Here is a 16,436-nt window from a genome sequence, read left to right as displayed (position 1 = left end):
TATTTCATATCATCATCCGAAGTGCCACAATAAAACCTACAAAGTTCCTGTAAAGCTACTAAAACCCTGGCCACCATTTTAAGTTTTCAAGATATATTCAGTAGATTTATATTCTGTCCACCATATTTCAAGTGCCATAGGTAATAATGCAGATGGGATATACTCAATGTTTGTGGCGGAGTATTCAATTCCCAAAACTCTAAATATGGGACAAAGTCTTCAATCAAGACAAAAAGTTGGACTTTGTTTCGATTTGATATATGAAAAATTGATATCTATGTAATATATACATCTATATATGGCTATTTTATATAGAAACAATATGCATTTATTAAAATAATCAAATTGAATCATGTACTTTTTATGGAACCCTGACGGCAATATCGCTACACATTTGTTAGGTATAACCCACTTCTGAAAAAAGATTTCCCCAAATTATTTGAGTGAAAGACAAATATATTCATGTCATCAGTGCTCAGATTTTGTCATGTAAATGGCTTTAAATTAACTTACATTGAAACAAAGTTCAAGTGGTGGCATGATCCGTGAGCTTTAAGAAGCAAATGAGTTTATTTATAATCAAAATGTGATACATGCAAGTTGTAAGACTTTACTCTGTTGTGTAAAAAAGAATCTCCCCAGCCATTGCTTTAATTGCAACATAGGTAATTGTAAATATCCTGGTGCCAAACAGAATATCCTCTACTAATGCACACGTTTTTAAAATGAATCTAGTTTATGAGTATTATTACAGTTCACTCTGAATTTGAATTAGCAATGTTTTGAAACTATAGGCACTGGATTAAACAATTCATACATTTGAACAATGATTGGCTTTTACCCATCCCATTGTTGTAGAAAAAGGGTGGAAGTCATAATCCAATTTGTTAACCAAGGTTTATTTTCCAACTTTCCAGGGGAGAATGCAAGGTCGAGGTCCAACACGAAGAGGCAGAGGTGTAGGTGTTAGGCCAGGAACATCAAGAGATTTAATTGAAGGAACTGTTAGGACAAGCCAGGGTAAAAAGAAGCTAAAAGCAGTAATGCATCTAAGTAGAGTTGCAGTAAGTGCACAGAAATCTGGAGAATCCCAAATACCTCATCATTCTCCATGGAAAAAAGCCAAGATATTTCCAATGATTCTTCAGAAAGTAAAAAGCAGTGGTAAAGATTCTGCTTATGCTAAGTTGGTATCTGCTCGTCAAGTAGATGGTGATGACAGTCTTGTCATCAAAGGAAACTACTTTCAGAAATCAGCTGAGGACAAATCTTCAGCATCTAGAAAATTAGGACGTGTACTAAAACGCATACAAGTTTCCAGAAAATTTCAACAGCGCCGTAAGTCAGAGAGCTCAATTAGCAGGAGTTCATTTGCTTATACTGAAAATGAGGAAGAGGATTCTGAAGCTCAAGGAATAAGTGAATCAGAAAAAGATGAAAGAAAATCAGGCATTTCAATCAATATAACTGCTGAAAGTGAACCAGAGGAGAGTGAAGCATCTGATGCTGATGAAGAGAATGACAAACAAAAGCTATCTGATGATGAATCATCAATGAGAAGTAGCATACCCCCATCTCAGGCAGATGATAAAGATTATTTAAAAGTGACATTAGACCAGGATGAAACTAACGAGAGTACAGTGGATTCTGATGAAGAAAAAGAAGACTTAGATGATTCTGAGGAGGACGATGAAAAAAAATCAGGAAGTGGTCAAATGGACTCTGAAGAAGATGAAGAATCAGAACAGGAAGATGATGAATCTAAAAGTGTTAGGTCTGCATTTTCTGGTACCCAGAGTAAACAATCTGAGGATGAAGAATCCCTTTCAAAAGTATCCTCAAGACGCAGCTCCTATAGCAAGTCAGACAGTGAAGCCAGGAGTAGACAATCTGAGGATGAAGGATCCCAATCAAAAGCATCTTCAAGACGCAGTTCTTATAGCAAGTCTGAACATAGTGGAGCCAGCACTGGACAATCAAGTAGAAGATCAAGTGTTCTGACCCAGGAAAGCTTTGCAAGTGGACGATCATCAGCAAGAAGTTCAAAAACTAAGAGCTCAGAACACAGCTCTAATTCCAGCCACAGATCTAGAAAAACCATTCTCAGTAGTGAAATCGAAGATACAATAGAAGAGGCATCTGAGGAAGAAGACCAGTCTGCATCAGAGGAAGATGAAGATGGCAAAAGCAAAAAAAGTGTTCTCAATAGCCAGGATGATTCTGAAGATGACAAAAGTGAAGGCACAATGTCAAGGGCATCCAGCATCACTCAAAAAAGTAGAAGTATAAGTACTCAGCACACAAGCATCAAGAGCAGTGGAGCAGGCAGTGATGATGATATCAGCGAGGGAACAATATCAAGAAAGTCCTCTATTAGTCAACAAACAATATATAGTAAGGACAATAAGCATGTTAGTGGTGATGATGATGATGATGAGAAGGAGGATGAGGATGAGGAGAAAGAAGAAGATGAGGAGGAAGAGGATGTCAGTGTTTCTAGTGATAAAGAAGATGCCACATCACAGAAGACTGCCACTCAGAGTGAGCGTACTACTTCCTCAAAGAGCAGTGGACAACGCAAAAGCTCAGTTGGTACCACAGTGTCTAATGCAAGTGTAGTATCCCAGGGTTCTAATATGAAAAGCTCTGGCAGCAGCCTCCAGAAAAAAAGCCTTAGCAAACATACGTCTTCTGAACATTCAGAGGCAAACACTGCTGCTCATAGCAAGAGTTCTGATTCTGATGCATCCGATTCAGAAGCTGCTGGCGATTCTACATCCTTTTAAATAAACAGTAGGTAGCCTTGTTTGCAGTGAATTGGGTGTGTTTGTTGTGCCCTCTGCGTGCTCTCTTACTACTTATAAAAAGATCAGATAACCTATCCTCCGAAATTTGTTTGATCAAACGTAAGCAACCGCTGTTATTCACTTCTAGTTCCCTGAAGAGAATTTGGGTGTAAACAATATAAAGTAGTATTGCATATTGCATTTTAAGTTGTGGTAATTTGAGCATTTGACTCCAGTTTTTCTGGGTTTTAACACTATGTTCCATTACCCTATTCTAAATCTTTTACTAGAATAAGGACAGGGCAAAGCATGCTTTCTTTTAGCACCTTGCAAATATTTGGAACTTAAATATAAATAACAAAATTAAAGGTCTTGATTTCAAGAGACAGCATCTTTTAATGATACACTTGTCAGTTGTTTTCAAATATATAAAATACAACAATACTATTAAAATGTTCTAAGTCACTTCTGAAAACGTATCAATTATACCACGTTACAACACAGATTCCAAATGACCCAGTAATGTCTATAAATACACTTTTTCATAGCAGAAAAAAGGCACCTATAAAATCAATAGTAGGAGATTTAACACTAGTTAAGCCTATTTTTATTTTCCTCACAATCAGTGCATCACAGAAGAGATCTTGATCCCGGTTCAATCTTACCTTTAATCAGACTGCTTCTCATAAAGAGGGGAGCCAAATGTGAAGATACAGAATGTTTATCAGGTACATGTGCATTCAAAGGAGTGTCATTGTGGGTTTGTTAAATTAAACATAATTCAGTGAAAGTTCTCAAAAGACAAATGCCTTGGTTAACTATACAGCATAGTCTTATAGCCAGTAAAGACATAAGATTTTATATGCCCAATACAATGTTAGTTTTTGAGGAATCCACAGGCCAAGAGTGGATTGCATTATCAAAACGTCATTCAATATGATCCTGGCAAACATTTTCAAGCTAGATTGTACTCGTTAGAGGCCAATTTAGTATACTTAAAATGTTGCTTTCAAGCCAATAAGAGTGGTTTATCACTCGAGGAAATGTCCTTGAAAGTTCATTTTAAGATAGGCTGTACTATTCTTCATAACTATAAAAATGATTTATCTGCTGAGAAAAAGTGTAAGAGGTTTTGGTATGACACTTCAAGCAATTTTATTTTAGGTGTTAATAATTTTTTTTCTTATACCAGAATTGACCAATGTAATGAAAAGTTATCAATCTGGACATGAAACATCGTGCAGATAGACACAGAGGGGCATATCTATCAAAACAAGTATTTTCAAAATGGACAGCTTTGAAACAAAAACTGAGATTAACAACTATATAGCCTTAAAACAATGTGCCTATTTTACTCCAGGGAATGCTTAACAGTTTAGTTTGAAGTTTCAGGAATTTGGGCAATATTCTTTTCGATATGAAAAAAATTTGGAATGCAAACACACCTCCTAGTGTTTTGGCACGAATGTGGGTGATGGCCCTTCTTTATAGAAGTTGTAAAGATAATGCATTAGCATTTTCACACAATGGCTGAATGAAACATTGGCAGAACACGTATGCCATGATCATCCTAATTTTTCAACAAAACATAATCACTAAGCTCCCAGTCACTCTGGATTTTTCTATTAGTTGTACCTTACTACTTGGGTGGGAATGAAGCATACATTTCTAGGCCTGATTATTTAAGCATTTTCTATGATTAATTGTTTCCTTCCTCAAACCTAATTGATACACTCTTGGATTTCCAGGAAATATAATGCATATTTATATACCTGATTCACAAAGCCTTTTCCATGAATAGTCACAATACACTTTTAAGCATTCAATTTCATTCACTGAGTATGGGAATTCAGAACATACGCTGCACAGTGGGGTCGTTTTGGAAACGGCAATGATGGAGTTTTAGTCCTGGATCCTAGTGGTTCGAGGGGAGCTCACATGACATTTCTAGAGTTGAGAGATTCACCTGTTTAAATATCACACAGGGCACAAAATTCACTTAGAGTTATAGTTGAGATATGTCTTTATTACTGCAACTACAATGTTTTAAAAAAACAGGCGAAGAATTGGCACCTACGAGGGTTAAATTTAAAGAACCACTGACAGGAGAGAATCTTACAAATGTATGTGAAATATGCACCTCCATGTTGTGATGATTTCCTAAACTTTTTTAATGTTCCCTATATTTTACCTTAAGGGGATATCTGTCCTGGAGGTGTGGATGTCCCTTTAGAAATGTATAGGGAAACGTTATTAGCCATTAAAAACATCATCAGAAATATTTTTATGTTAAATATTAATGTAAATTGATGGTACATATTTATTTTAATGGAGAACAAGATAAAACAAATGCAATAGCACTATTGACTTAATTTAAGTTTAGGATTAAATCATTTAGAGTTTAATAAATTAAATTCAAATATTCTGGGGAATTTTAAACTAAAACAAAATCCCATATAAAGAAAACAATGTTTTAGTATGTATTAACAATTAGTAAATGTGATGTGTAGAATTCACTAGAAATGTGTTATATTTTAATACAAATTAATATCACTTTTATAATTAAGTTTTAACAAGGTTATTGAACTATTTTAAAATAAAAAAATAAGTACGATTTATTTTTAGAAATTCATTTACATTAAATTAAATGTATTTATATTTTAACCAATTTAAATATTGTAGTTTAATTTAATATTATTTCCTTTTGGGTTTTATTTTGAGTTCCTCCCTCTATTATGCTCTATTGAAGGATGTTGCAGTACCAGTGGTCGACTTGTACAGTGGAGGACTTACTACAGCTCTGAGCTAGAATACATTTATTGCTGTTTTGGGATCTTGGTGGTTATAGTATCTGAAGAAGTGCAGTTTCTCCTTTCCAACCATCCCTAAATCCCTCCTTACCTCTTTGTGAATCACTCCCATTTAGTGGTGATTATTCCCCATTTTCCAGCCACTCACCCTTGTCTCTCCCACATTTGCTTCTAAGTAGTAAACTCGCACATGTAAGGAGCTCTTCATCGAAATTATAAGATAGGTGGAAATTTACACTAATAGTTTGTGAGTTGCATTTTGTAGTCATTACATAGCGATACTGTAGTACTACTTTATGTACTACAAAATGCCATTAGTATGCAAGTGTAATAAAGTACATACCCATTTGATTGCAAGTCGACATTTCTGTATTGTGTAAAACTAATGTTCCCACTTTATTTATTAACACACATTAATAACATGAAATCTAAATGTGTTGTAAAATACATTTGATTAGGCAATAGAGAAAGTATGGGGGGCATTGTATCATAAATGTCACTGATTGACATTGGTGCCCACACAGTGTTTCTCATCATTTTAAGATCCTGATTGCAGGAAGTGGATAGACTAGGGATAAAAAGGCTTCCAAAAACCTTTAGAAGAACCCTTAAAATTGTGTCAACCAACGATGTGTTTTCATTGAGCACACTATTGTGCAATTCACTGATTTTGTGATTTCTTATCTGACTTAGAAACTTTTCTGGAGATCATAATTTGTTAGTTTAGCAAAGCTGGACCCTATTGCTGGGCATGTGAAGTTGTACAGCTTCTTTCACAAACATGATGAAATCTCAAATTATGCAGCTTGAAGTTCTGACAACACTAAAACCAGAAATGATCACCGTTGAAGTTGTTTTCATTTGGGTAGAGTTGGCACCTTGTCCTGGTCCTTAAAGAGATCAAAAAGTTCCTAAATCTAAAATTGTTACAAAAGTTCTATATTTTTCTTATGGACCTCCAAACTTTTTCAATCTTCCATGGGATACTCCATGGCTATCCGTCACTGGAACAACAGAGGCTAAAGCCAAAATTGAAGTTATGACTGTACTTGCTGGGGTTTTTTCCAGGTAGATGCAGCAAACCCTTTACCTTAGAATGTCCACACTTTACTCCCCATGAAGAAGTTCCTTGGCAGGCAAGCAGTTGCCAAAGAGACACTGGTCCATCTTAGCCTTGATGATGAACAAGCGACCCGATTTCCAGGCCCTCATAGTAGTCTTCCAAGTCTGGAGATTCAAGATGAAGCAGGAATCACTCTCCTTCCTCAGGCATAATGCATTTCTTGCAGCCCCAGGAAGCCCTATGTCTAGAATTAAATTACAATCCCATTCACCTCTATGCCTTGAGAGTTGTGGTAGCAGTTTTTAGAATATTGAGCTAACAGTTCTTGGTAAATTTCCATACGCAAATCAAGTCATAATACCCACACATTCTCCTTTCTATCTCAGTACTGTGATTAGTTCCTAATATTAAGGGCTAGCTTATATAAAAAAAAATCCAAAATGATTTGTTCTCCAGTTTCAAAAAGTAGTAAAACTGAGCTTGGAACCAAGCTGCTAACTCCTCCCAGGGCCATCCTCCTCTGAACTCTTTGTGGCAAAGGAAAATTTCAGTTTCTAGACACTTCTGCTTTCCTCATCTGGGAGGGGAATGGTTCACTCCAACCTGTGAGATGCATGCCCTTCAAAGAAGCCAAGAGTTTAAAACATTCTTTGACTGATGGCTTCAGATAAACACAACAGTAAAAAGCCTTTAAGTTGTACATATGTGAACCAAAGGGAGTACAGTTTTGCAAGTAAGGGAGTATGTTGCAAAGAAATCTATTTACTTGTAAAAAATATGGGTCTCAACTCTAAGAAGCAGGTTGAAGCCATCTAGTGAAACTTATTTTTGAAAGAACGGACATTCTTATGATAGTCATCTTACAGCATATAAAATAATTAAATCCAGTATAACTTATTATATTTTTCCTTAGTTATTGGCATCAGAAAGGCGTTCCTAACTATCTCTGAGTTATAGAGAAATGGGTTTTTCAATACTGCATATGCCAGCTGATTGCAGCATCTTTTTTGTACACTAATGTGCTTAAACAACTAAGGGCAAGAGGTATGCCCTAACATAGAAAACACGCAGAAGCATGTCATTTTATGACATCATTTTTATGATGGTTAAATCCCTGGGTTAACTAAGCAGTCAACAGGGTCTGTAGCGATGAACATATGGTTAGCCGGTGCCTGTTAAATGCAGTCTTAGAACTAGTATTATTTCCATAAATCACATATGGAGGGATGCATTGAAAGCGGGCGTAGAGGTAGTTAGGATGATGATGTCTAAATGATGACGTACATTGACATCTTAGTTTTAGTTGCCTTTCATTTAAAGCCAAGGTAATCAGAGCATCCAAAGTTGGGGGAGAATGGATGTCAATTCAACCTGCTTCCTCTCACAAAACAAGAATACCAGTATCCTTGGCAGAATCTTGTAACTGACCCTTGTAGAATTTAACATCTTCCTTTCTTAGACAGAGCAAACAATATCACCGGTCAGGCAGTCAAAGAGAAAGGGATGTATACCATGGTCAGCCGGTACATGCTATCCAGGGCTCAGAACAAACATTTGGAAGTGTTTTTTGCTTTTCTTATGCCCCATAATTCTCTGACACATTATTCAAATCACCTGCCAGCTTTGGATTTCCATCCTGTTAATATTTATAGTGCATGGTTGTTTTAGAAGGCATCAATAGTAGAAACACTCTGCTGATCATCTTCTCTCTTGTGTGTTTGTGTGTAATAGCTTACATTATACCTGCTAGTATTTATTTTATTTGCATGCATTTTTTTGTGTGGCATGCTCAAGAAACGTGATATGTTATATTTTTCTAGTTAGTTGTCTCGGAAATAGGCTCACCCATCTGTCAGCTAACTCTTCCTGTATGTGGGGGTGGACAACGTTGCTCAGGATCAATGAAACTGCTCACTTATGTAAGAACCGTTAGCAGTCAGTGTAACTTTTTATAAGGAACACTCGGCCATAGTTTTGTGGTTTCATTGATCCGTGAGTCATGTATTGGGATTGATCAAATCAATGCTTCTCATGTATGTGATAAGCCTCTCTTTAAGTTCAGGTCGTGTTTGGTGATATTGTGCTCGGCATTTGGTTAGTGAATAATGCTGAAATGCTGGGTCTTGTGGCTTAGTAAACTAATGCGCCCACTATAGGGGCCTATGTTCCACCTCATGGGCACAGGTTCAAATCTAGGTGGGTCCACTCAGCCTTTCATCCTTTCGAGGTCGATAAAATGAGTATCATTGAGTTGGGTAATATTAAGCATGTGCTTTACAAATAAACATGTTACGTTAAGTTATAAGTAGTAATGTACAGGGTTATAGCGGGCACTGACAATTCAGTGTGCCTAAGCTGGGTTCAGCCCCATCAAGGGAGCTTTATGCTCTGCTGAGCTGTAGCTGCGCTGTGCCTTGTGCCAAAATGAGAGTATGACTTATCTACAGAGGAAATGATGGGCCTTCCTGCACATAGGTGCGCAGGTTGAATGAATTATTCTAGTCTTCAACCTGGTGGAGCCCACATGTGCATATCATACCAGTGAGAACTTCAGCATTTTGGCAACGATTTTGAACAACCCCTTCTATCCTCAAAACAGCTGCTTTGACGAAAGCAGACAAGCAAAATATGCACTTTCCTATGATCGGTAATATTGGGAAGTTGAAAAAGCAAGGAGGACATTTCAGGGATTTATAAATAACTGGACGATGCATGTGGGTCTAGCTTCATCGGAGTAGAAAAGGCAGAGGAAAAACATTACTCTGTAAAACGTTCATACATACACTGACTGGCTCAATGGGTTTGCTGTGTCATGGGGTAGAAACGGTGTCTTGGGTTATCTTGCTAGCAGGAAAGGTACCCCCACCAGCCGGCTGCTAAGCAGTAAGACAGCCAAAGTTGGCATGCAGAGAGACCCTCAACCCCCTCTGCCCAGTGCCAATGCACCTGCTGCCCCATTGATAGCTACAGTCCTGGTTTGATGGGACTGCAAGCAAAGACTTCAAGAGACATAGGGCCAGATGAACAAAGCTATTTATTGCTCGCCAACGACCCGATTCTGAGAATATGGCCATTTGCGACCAGAAAAAATTATTTTCTGATGTACCAAACCAATTTGCGATTTGGGAACCTATTACCAAATCACAAATAGGGTTTAAGATTCTGTGTTTGGAAGGGACGTGTTTAGGGCATCCCTTCATAATACTGAATTGCAGGAGTATGTAACAATGTTTGGTGACTGAAATGTGGATCAAAAACATTAGCATTTTACCACCAACTTCAAGTTGGTGGTAACGCTTCAAAATTGGGAAGGGGTGCCGTTGGGCCCCTTCTCCTTTGTGAAAGGTAGTATAGAAATGTTTTCAGAGCAGGCAGTGGTCGCACGGACCCCTGCCTACTCTGGAAAAATGAAAAGATAACTTTTCATTTTTATTTTTGAAACATAGCTCATTTTCCTTTAAGGAAGACAGGTTGCATTTAAAAAAAAAGTGATTTAGTGTAAAGCAATCACAGACATAGTGGTCTGCTGACCCCAGCAGGCCACCATCTCTGTGTTGTTAACTATTCCCAATAGGCGGCAAATTGCAACCTACCTCATGAATAATAATGAGGTAGGTCTAGTGCGACTCTATTAGGAATCACTAAATGTGTGTGGCACACATTTGTACATGGGCGTTTGTGAATCACTAAAATTTGCAATTAGGAAATTGCAAACAGGATTCTACGTACATCTGGCCCAGAGTTATTGAAAGAAAAGTTGGGCAAACATTCTTCTCCTCTTGAACTTGGATTTACTTAGTGTAAGTTTCATCAAATCGAAAATGATGGACCATTTCTATTTACCACAAAAAAACCTGGCAAAAATATAATAAAGAACGCGTATCCTTTGGTGAAATTTTGAAAAAGTCCTTCAGAAGAATTTGTGGGCCGAGTCACGAAAGGCAAGTTATACTTTTGCAAACAGAATGCTTATACAGATGCCTGACTGACCTTCTTCTTCAAGGAATACTGTAAGCAAAAATTCAATCTACGTCACGTGTAGGGAAGAGAAAGGCTGATCCCACCAGTGGTTTTCGTCCCAGACTCAATTCATAGTAAAATATTGGGCATTCATTAATTCTTAAGCATGTAATGGTTTCCTTGTCCCAAGTAAGTTAAGGCTGTCAATATGTTGCACAAGTGGCTGCATGTGGTGGGCACAGGCTCTTTATGGAATCAGGAATAGTTTTTATCTTTTGGCTCTGACCCAGAGCAAGAGAGAGGAAGGCATAGAAATGAAGGAAGACAAACTTAGGAATCAGAGACAAAGGGCAAATGTTGGTGTGAGAAAGAACCTGCAAGAGTAAAATTAATAAATTTGCAGGCCCACATACCTACACTTTGTGTTAGAGTAGCATCACAAAAGTGACGCAACTCTAGCACAAATTGTTGTGGTGCGATTTACTTTTCAATGGAAATCATGATTTGTGTTGGAAAGTAGAAATTATTAAATCAAATTATTGCTATGAGCTACTTTGTGTCACGGGGTGTTCCATGGTGTTCCCATGCAACCACCCATAGGTATTGATGTAAACATCAATCTACTTACATTGGTAGACAGCGAATTGCACCACAAATGACGCCTCCTTGATGCAGGAATGAACAGTGGAGCAACGTTTAATGGTACTGAAAGCTATACAACTTTGCATGGGAACTGTACTCTACAGCACACATACAAAGAGGGAAAAGTACTAAAACATAGTTTTCATACTAGAAGGGTCCTCATCCATTACAAAACCTATACGTGACAGAATGCACACACCCTTGCACTATGGTGCAAATGCACTTTGTGGGCTGATGATGTGCAGCTTTTGCTTTTATCAATCTCTATCTGTTTGTGAATCTCACCTATAAAGGTCAGCCTTTTCAACATAGTCATTCAAGGCACAAAAGGTACTTTCAGGTAGTCAAAGGATCCTGGGATATTTGTCCTGTCATATTATATAAGAAACATGTTGAACATATTGCAACTTCTGGTCAGAATGTTCAGCAACATTGTCAAATTGATAAGTGGTAAATACAATGTTACAAGTTAGAAGCTATGTTAATATCTTAGGAAACTATGAGGTTAACATCTACTGAAAGAGTATTTCATTTTCTTTCTGAAATTCAACAGTGTTTCCAATTCTGTTTATTTCATTTTGTGGAGAGGATTAAATAGAGGCGTCTATTCAAAAATCGACTTTCAGCTGTAATGTTTGTTTAAAAATACCTTATTTAGACCAGCCAGGAACTCATTTCTGGAATGAGTAAATGCATTTACTAGTGCAGATATCTCTGCCATGAATGGTCAGAGATTTACTCCAGGATAGGAAGGGGGATTTAAAAAAACTATAAATAAGTTCAGGCAAAGATTTAAATATTCACCAATACTTTTATTCCTTTATTGGTTAATCGGGTCCATAATATATAAATGTATACAAACTGTTTACTGGGTGTCTAATTTTCTTTTCTATTTTCCACAGTGGGCCAGAAAAAAGCAAATCAAGTTAGTGGTTGACCGTGAATTTGAGACGACAAGCTCAACAGGAGAGGAAAGTACTGCTGAATCACAGATGAACCGCCTCAGCCACCCAAATATACAGAACACAGCCAATGGGAACATTTACCTAGCTCAGAACGGATCTGTAGTCAGAACCCGTCGAACTTGCCTCACCAATAACTTAAAAATCACCTCCCCCTCAAGGCTGGGGAAGCACTTCAAGAAACTGGACAAGCTAGCAGTCACACACGAGGAGAATGTCCCGCTGAACACATTTTCCCGGGGGCCCTCTCTCCATGACAATATGAACACAAGGCCATCTAATGTGTCATTGGCCTCCAGTACTATGGGGACAGACAACACCACAGCAAGGCTGGTTGTGAACAGAGGGAGAAACACGGAGGAACAAGAGTCTGTGGTGGATAATGAGGACGTCAAGGGGCCTTTAGAGTCCCACAGCGATCACACACAGTCCGACGAGGATGAACTGTGGATGGGGCCTTGGAACAACCTTCACATACCAATGACAAAACTATGACTTTTTATATCGATTTACGTTTTATTTTTACTTCAGTTTATAATAAACTGCACTTTTTACTCTCACTCTAGAAATAAAATATATGAAATTTGTATTATACGCCGAAGACGTGTAATAATGCACAAGGGGCAATGGAGAGAAATTAAACTTACATTTGTAATAATGAATTGTTCTTCCCAAACTCTATTTTGACAGAATCCCACTCCATATAACAGCATTAAAATCTAGCAGATTGTCCAGAACTTGATTTATTGTTAAATAAACTTCATACCACTTCTAAATAGTGATCAATGTTTTGCTGATATTTCACAATACACAATATTGTGTTTATTATGAATGCCTGTGCCTTTGGTTACACCATGCAGTGTTAAGATGGGCAGAATAATTTAATGTTGCAGAATTTGCACTTGAGTTTTTACTTTACTCTTTTAGACCGCGAAATACTTTAAACACATTGCAAAATAGGTTAACCATTCTGTTTTCTGCACAAGGGAGTCACCGTAGTTAGGCATAAGGTGGTGACATGTTATACCATGCTTTTGACACATGGAGCAATATTTTTATCTTTCAACCACAACTCGATATATATAAATATTTCAATGACTGGCTTCAAACTGAATAGGTTAAAATTGTATTGAATTGTTACTGAAGGTTAAGGCATGAAGAACAATGAAGTCTTAAAAGGTGCATGCACTGTATTACGTCTTAAATCGTGGTGGTGAAATTGCAAAAATATATCCTCAGGTAGTTCACATAATTTTCGTGAAAAATATGCATTTTGCACTGGCTGACTTTGTTTAAACTGTACACTAGCATCCGCATTATAAGTGGTCCAATTACTTGCAATATGTCCGGGAACTGATGTTACAACACTTCTCGCAATTATGAGGTTTGTGATCAATATCGGCAAGTCAAACCTGTCAAAATTTATTTGGAGGAATACCCAGTATTGGGGCAAATTTGCACTGTTACTTGCACCAAAGTACCAGTAGAAAAATGAATTTAAAAGACCGGCCAGTGCAAAATGTCTCTTCTGACCTTGGCAGTCAGATCTAGTGTCATTTCATGATCATTGTTGTGAATTAGTTTGCAACTTTGCTCAGCACTGGAGCAACCTTGTAAACCCTTCCCTGTTCTGACATCTCTTCTGTTTTACAGAATAGGAGCTTACACAGCATTAGAGCACTCTAGTAAATTCAGCTACACGTTGCTCATCCAGGAAGCATTTATACTTTGTCCTCAATTTTCAGATATTATACTTACTTAAATGGGAAACTTTACGCAATGGCCTCTCCAAGCTGTCAGTTATTTCACAAAGTGCAGAGGACCCTTACATTTTTTTTTATATTCAGATACAATACACATTCAATTCTTGAATAAGAGTCTGGTGGTAATTGAAAATCCTCTGATTACTGAAAGAAGTGCTAAATCAGGAGGGGTCTTCACTGCCAGAATTTCCTTTGTCATGGACTTCATTCATTAAACTACACACAGTGTTTTACAGTAATTCATGGCTGCATTTACACCTGACTGTCATCTCAAAAGGATTCCAATCTGTAACAAGCTGGTAAAAGGGATGTAGCACTGGAGTACTTTTTATATGTTCTTACATGCCTTTGTGAATCGGCCCTGGAACATTCAATTCCCTGTCAGTAAAAGCGCCCTTTCTATGTGAATTAATTGTATATGAATTGTTCTTGCATATTCTTTTTTTACTTTCATTTTAGTTGTTGTGGCCAATTCACAAAGGCATCTACGAGCAGCATAATAGATTTCAACTGGAATACAACTTCACATACGCCAAAACAACTTTGTAAATAGCCTCCAGTGTGTTTCTTATCTGTCAATTCCACTTGTTTTGCACGGTAGTTATTAGCCATCGTTCTTTTTTTCCCCACAGTCCTAAGGAATAAGGGTGCTATTTTCTTGAGACAACATATTATGCCCCAAGAACAATAAAAGAAACCCCAAACATGCTACTCCTTTTTTGGAACCGGCCATTAGTGCTTATTTTCCCCAAAGTTTATCCTATGTATTCTTTCTCCTCTGTAAAGGCAGGTACACTGGGTGATGCTGCATCTGCCCAGATGTTACAGAGAATGAAGATTGAAGATTATACACTTCTCTTTGGCTCCTTTTGCTTCACATCATTCTGCTGTATGTTTAGAACATTGCAGTCAGGCCATGGATACACTATTCTGTGGGGCCTGTAGTTCCACAGGCTTCAGCCTCTCAGCTAATGGACCTACACTTCATGATGTAACTACAAAGTTTGGTAAACTAGTCTTTGTTAGGTTCCCGTATCAGAACCTGATCCGAAACAAATTTCTGAATCATGAGGCAGGCCTAGAATCAGACTCAGCATAGGAATCATGTCAGAGGATGCTTCTATGGCATAACATGTAGTCAAGTCAATTCAAAGAAAGCTTTACTTGATTGCAATATCAGACAATCATAAAAGCATATAGAAAGCATTAAAAACATATCAACGAGTACATTAGTTAAATAATATCCTGCATATGTACACATCCTCTCTGGTATGTTACAAGGTTAAAAGAAACAGTATTGAATTAATGACATTAAGAAACATATCAGGCAGTACATGAGTTAAAAAATATCCTACAAATGTACATATGATCTATAGTATGTTACAAAGTTTAAGAAACAGTATTAAATTGAAACCTTCGTCTGATTAGAATTGACTAAATAAGCATACTTTTCCTTTGACTCAGAACTTCCTTCAGAAAGATTAAAATTCTAAAAACACTATGCTCTTTATCTAACTTTTGCAGTGCAAGAAGAGCAGGTCGACATGGCGAAGCACAAACAATTTTAAAACTGGTACTAAATAAATTTTCCTTACATGGGTATAGAATCTACAAAAGAAAACCACATGTATCGTAGATTGGCTGGAATTATTGTCACTGGGGCAAGGTCGAAGGTTACGAGTCCAGTCATTCATTGTGGGTAAAGTGACTAGTCTATGAAATACCCCCAACCTAAATCTGGTTAATAAAAACCTATCATATACTCCAGGTACAAAAGTCAAATAAGGTTGAAGGCTAAAAGTGGATAAAATCAACTGGTGATGCAGGACTGTTGGTTTCAGTATCTCGGAGGACATTTATAGAGTCCAGCAACAGGAGGCCCTCCTTTCGTAGTTCTTTTCGTGTTATTGTCCCAATAGTTCTAGGGATATTAAACAGTCTATATGGCCAAGATCTTGTAAGAAGTTGCGGACATACCTTATCCATGGGATCTTTAAGACCCCTTCTAGTTTCAAAATATCTAGTAAAATATCACTGTTTAATTTTGCCTCATCTTTTGTCCAGAGCCTGTGCCAAAAAAACACAGGCACAAGCTTTATTAAATCAGAGATGAAGGGAAGTCCCAGCTCCGCGTGACATATACATTATGATATACTGTTGGGAACAGGTAAAATGTACCTGAGAAAATGATTTTCAACACATTGAATAGGCAGCAAGCCAGTAAAGCCCCAGACCCCAGTGCCATACACTGCTGAATAGACACACTTTGCCTTATAGATTTTGATAAGCTCCTCAGGTGGCCTTTTTCCCAGTTTCCTGGCAAAGTTAGTAAGGGCAGATGTTGTTCTTAGGAGTACCAATTTTTTCACTGCTACAGTTTGTGCCCAAGTATCATTATGAGCAAAAAGGATTCACAAATATGAGAACCTCTTGGTTACCCCAATCTTCTA

The 16,436-nt window shown here is 37.5% G+C and overlaps 1 protein-coding gene across 1 annotated transcript in view; it reads left to right on the top strand.

The window, feature by feature from the left end:
- The window catches only part of PCDH15 (protocadherin related 15), a 2,378,624-nt gene extending 2,365,689 nt beyond the window's left edge, over nt 1-12,935 (top strand). The window contains exon 36 of the mRNA XM_085614969.1: nt 12,164-12,935. Coding sequence (XP_085471095.1) covers nt 12,164-12,718 — 555 coding nt within the window. The 3' untranslated portion in view covers nt 12,719-12,935. The remainder of the gene's footprint in view (nt 1-12,163) is intronic.
- The last annotated feature ends 3,501 nt before the right edge of the window (nt 12,936-16,436 follow it).

This window comes from Triturus cristatus, chromosome 1_2 (assembly GCF_964204655.1).
Source record: "Triturus cristatus chromosome 1_2, aTriCri1.1, whole genome shotgun sequence".
NCBI lineage: Eukaryota > Metazoa > Chordata > Amphibia > Caudata > Salamandridae > Triturus > Triturus cristatus.
The sequence above is the reverse complement of the archived record's forward strand: the minus strand, read 5'-3'. Positions and strand labels throughout refer to the sequence as shown.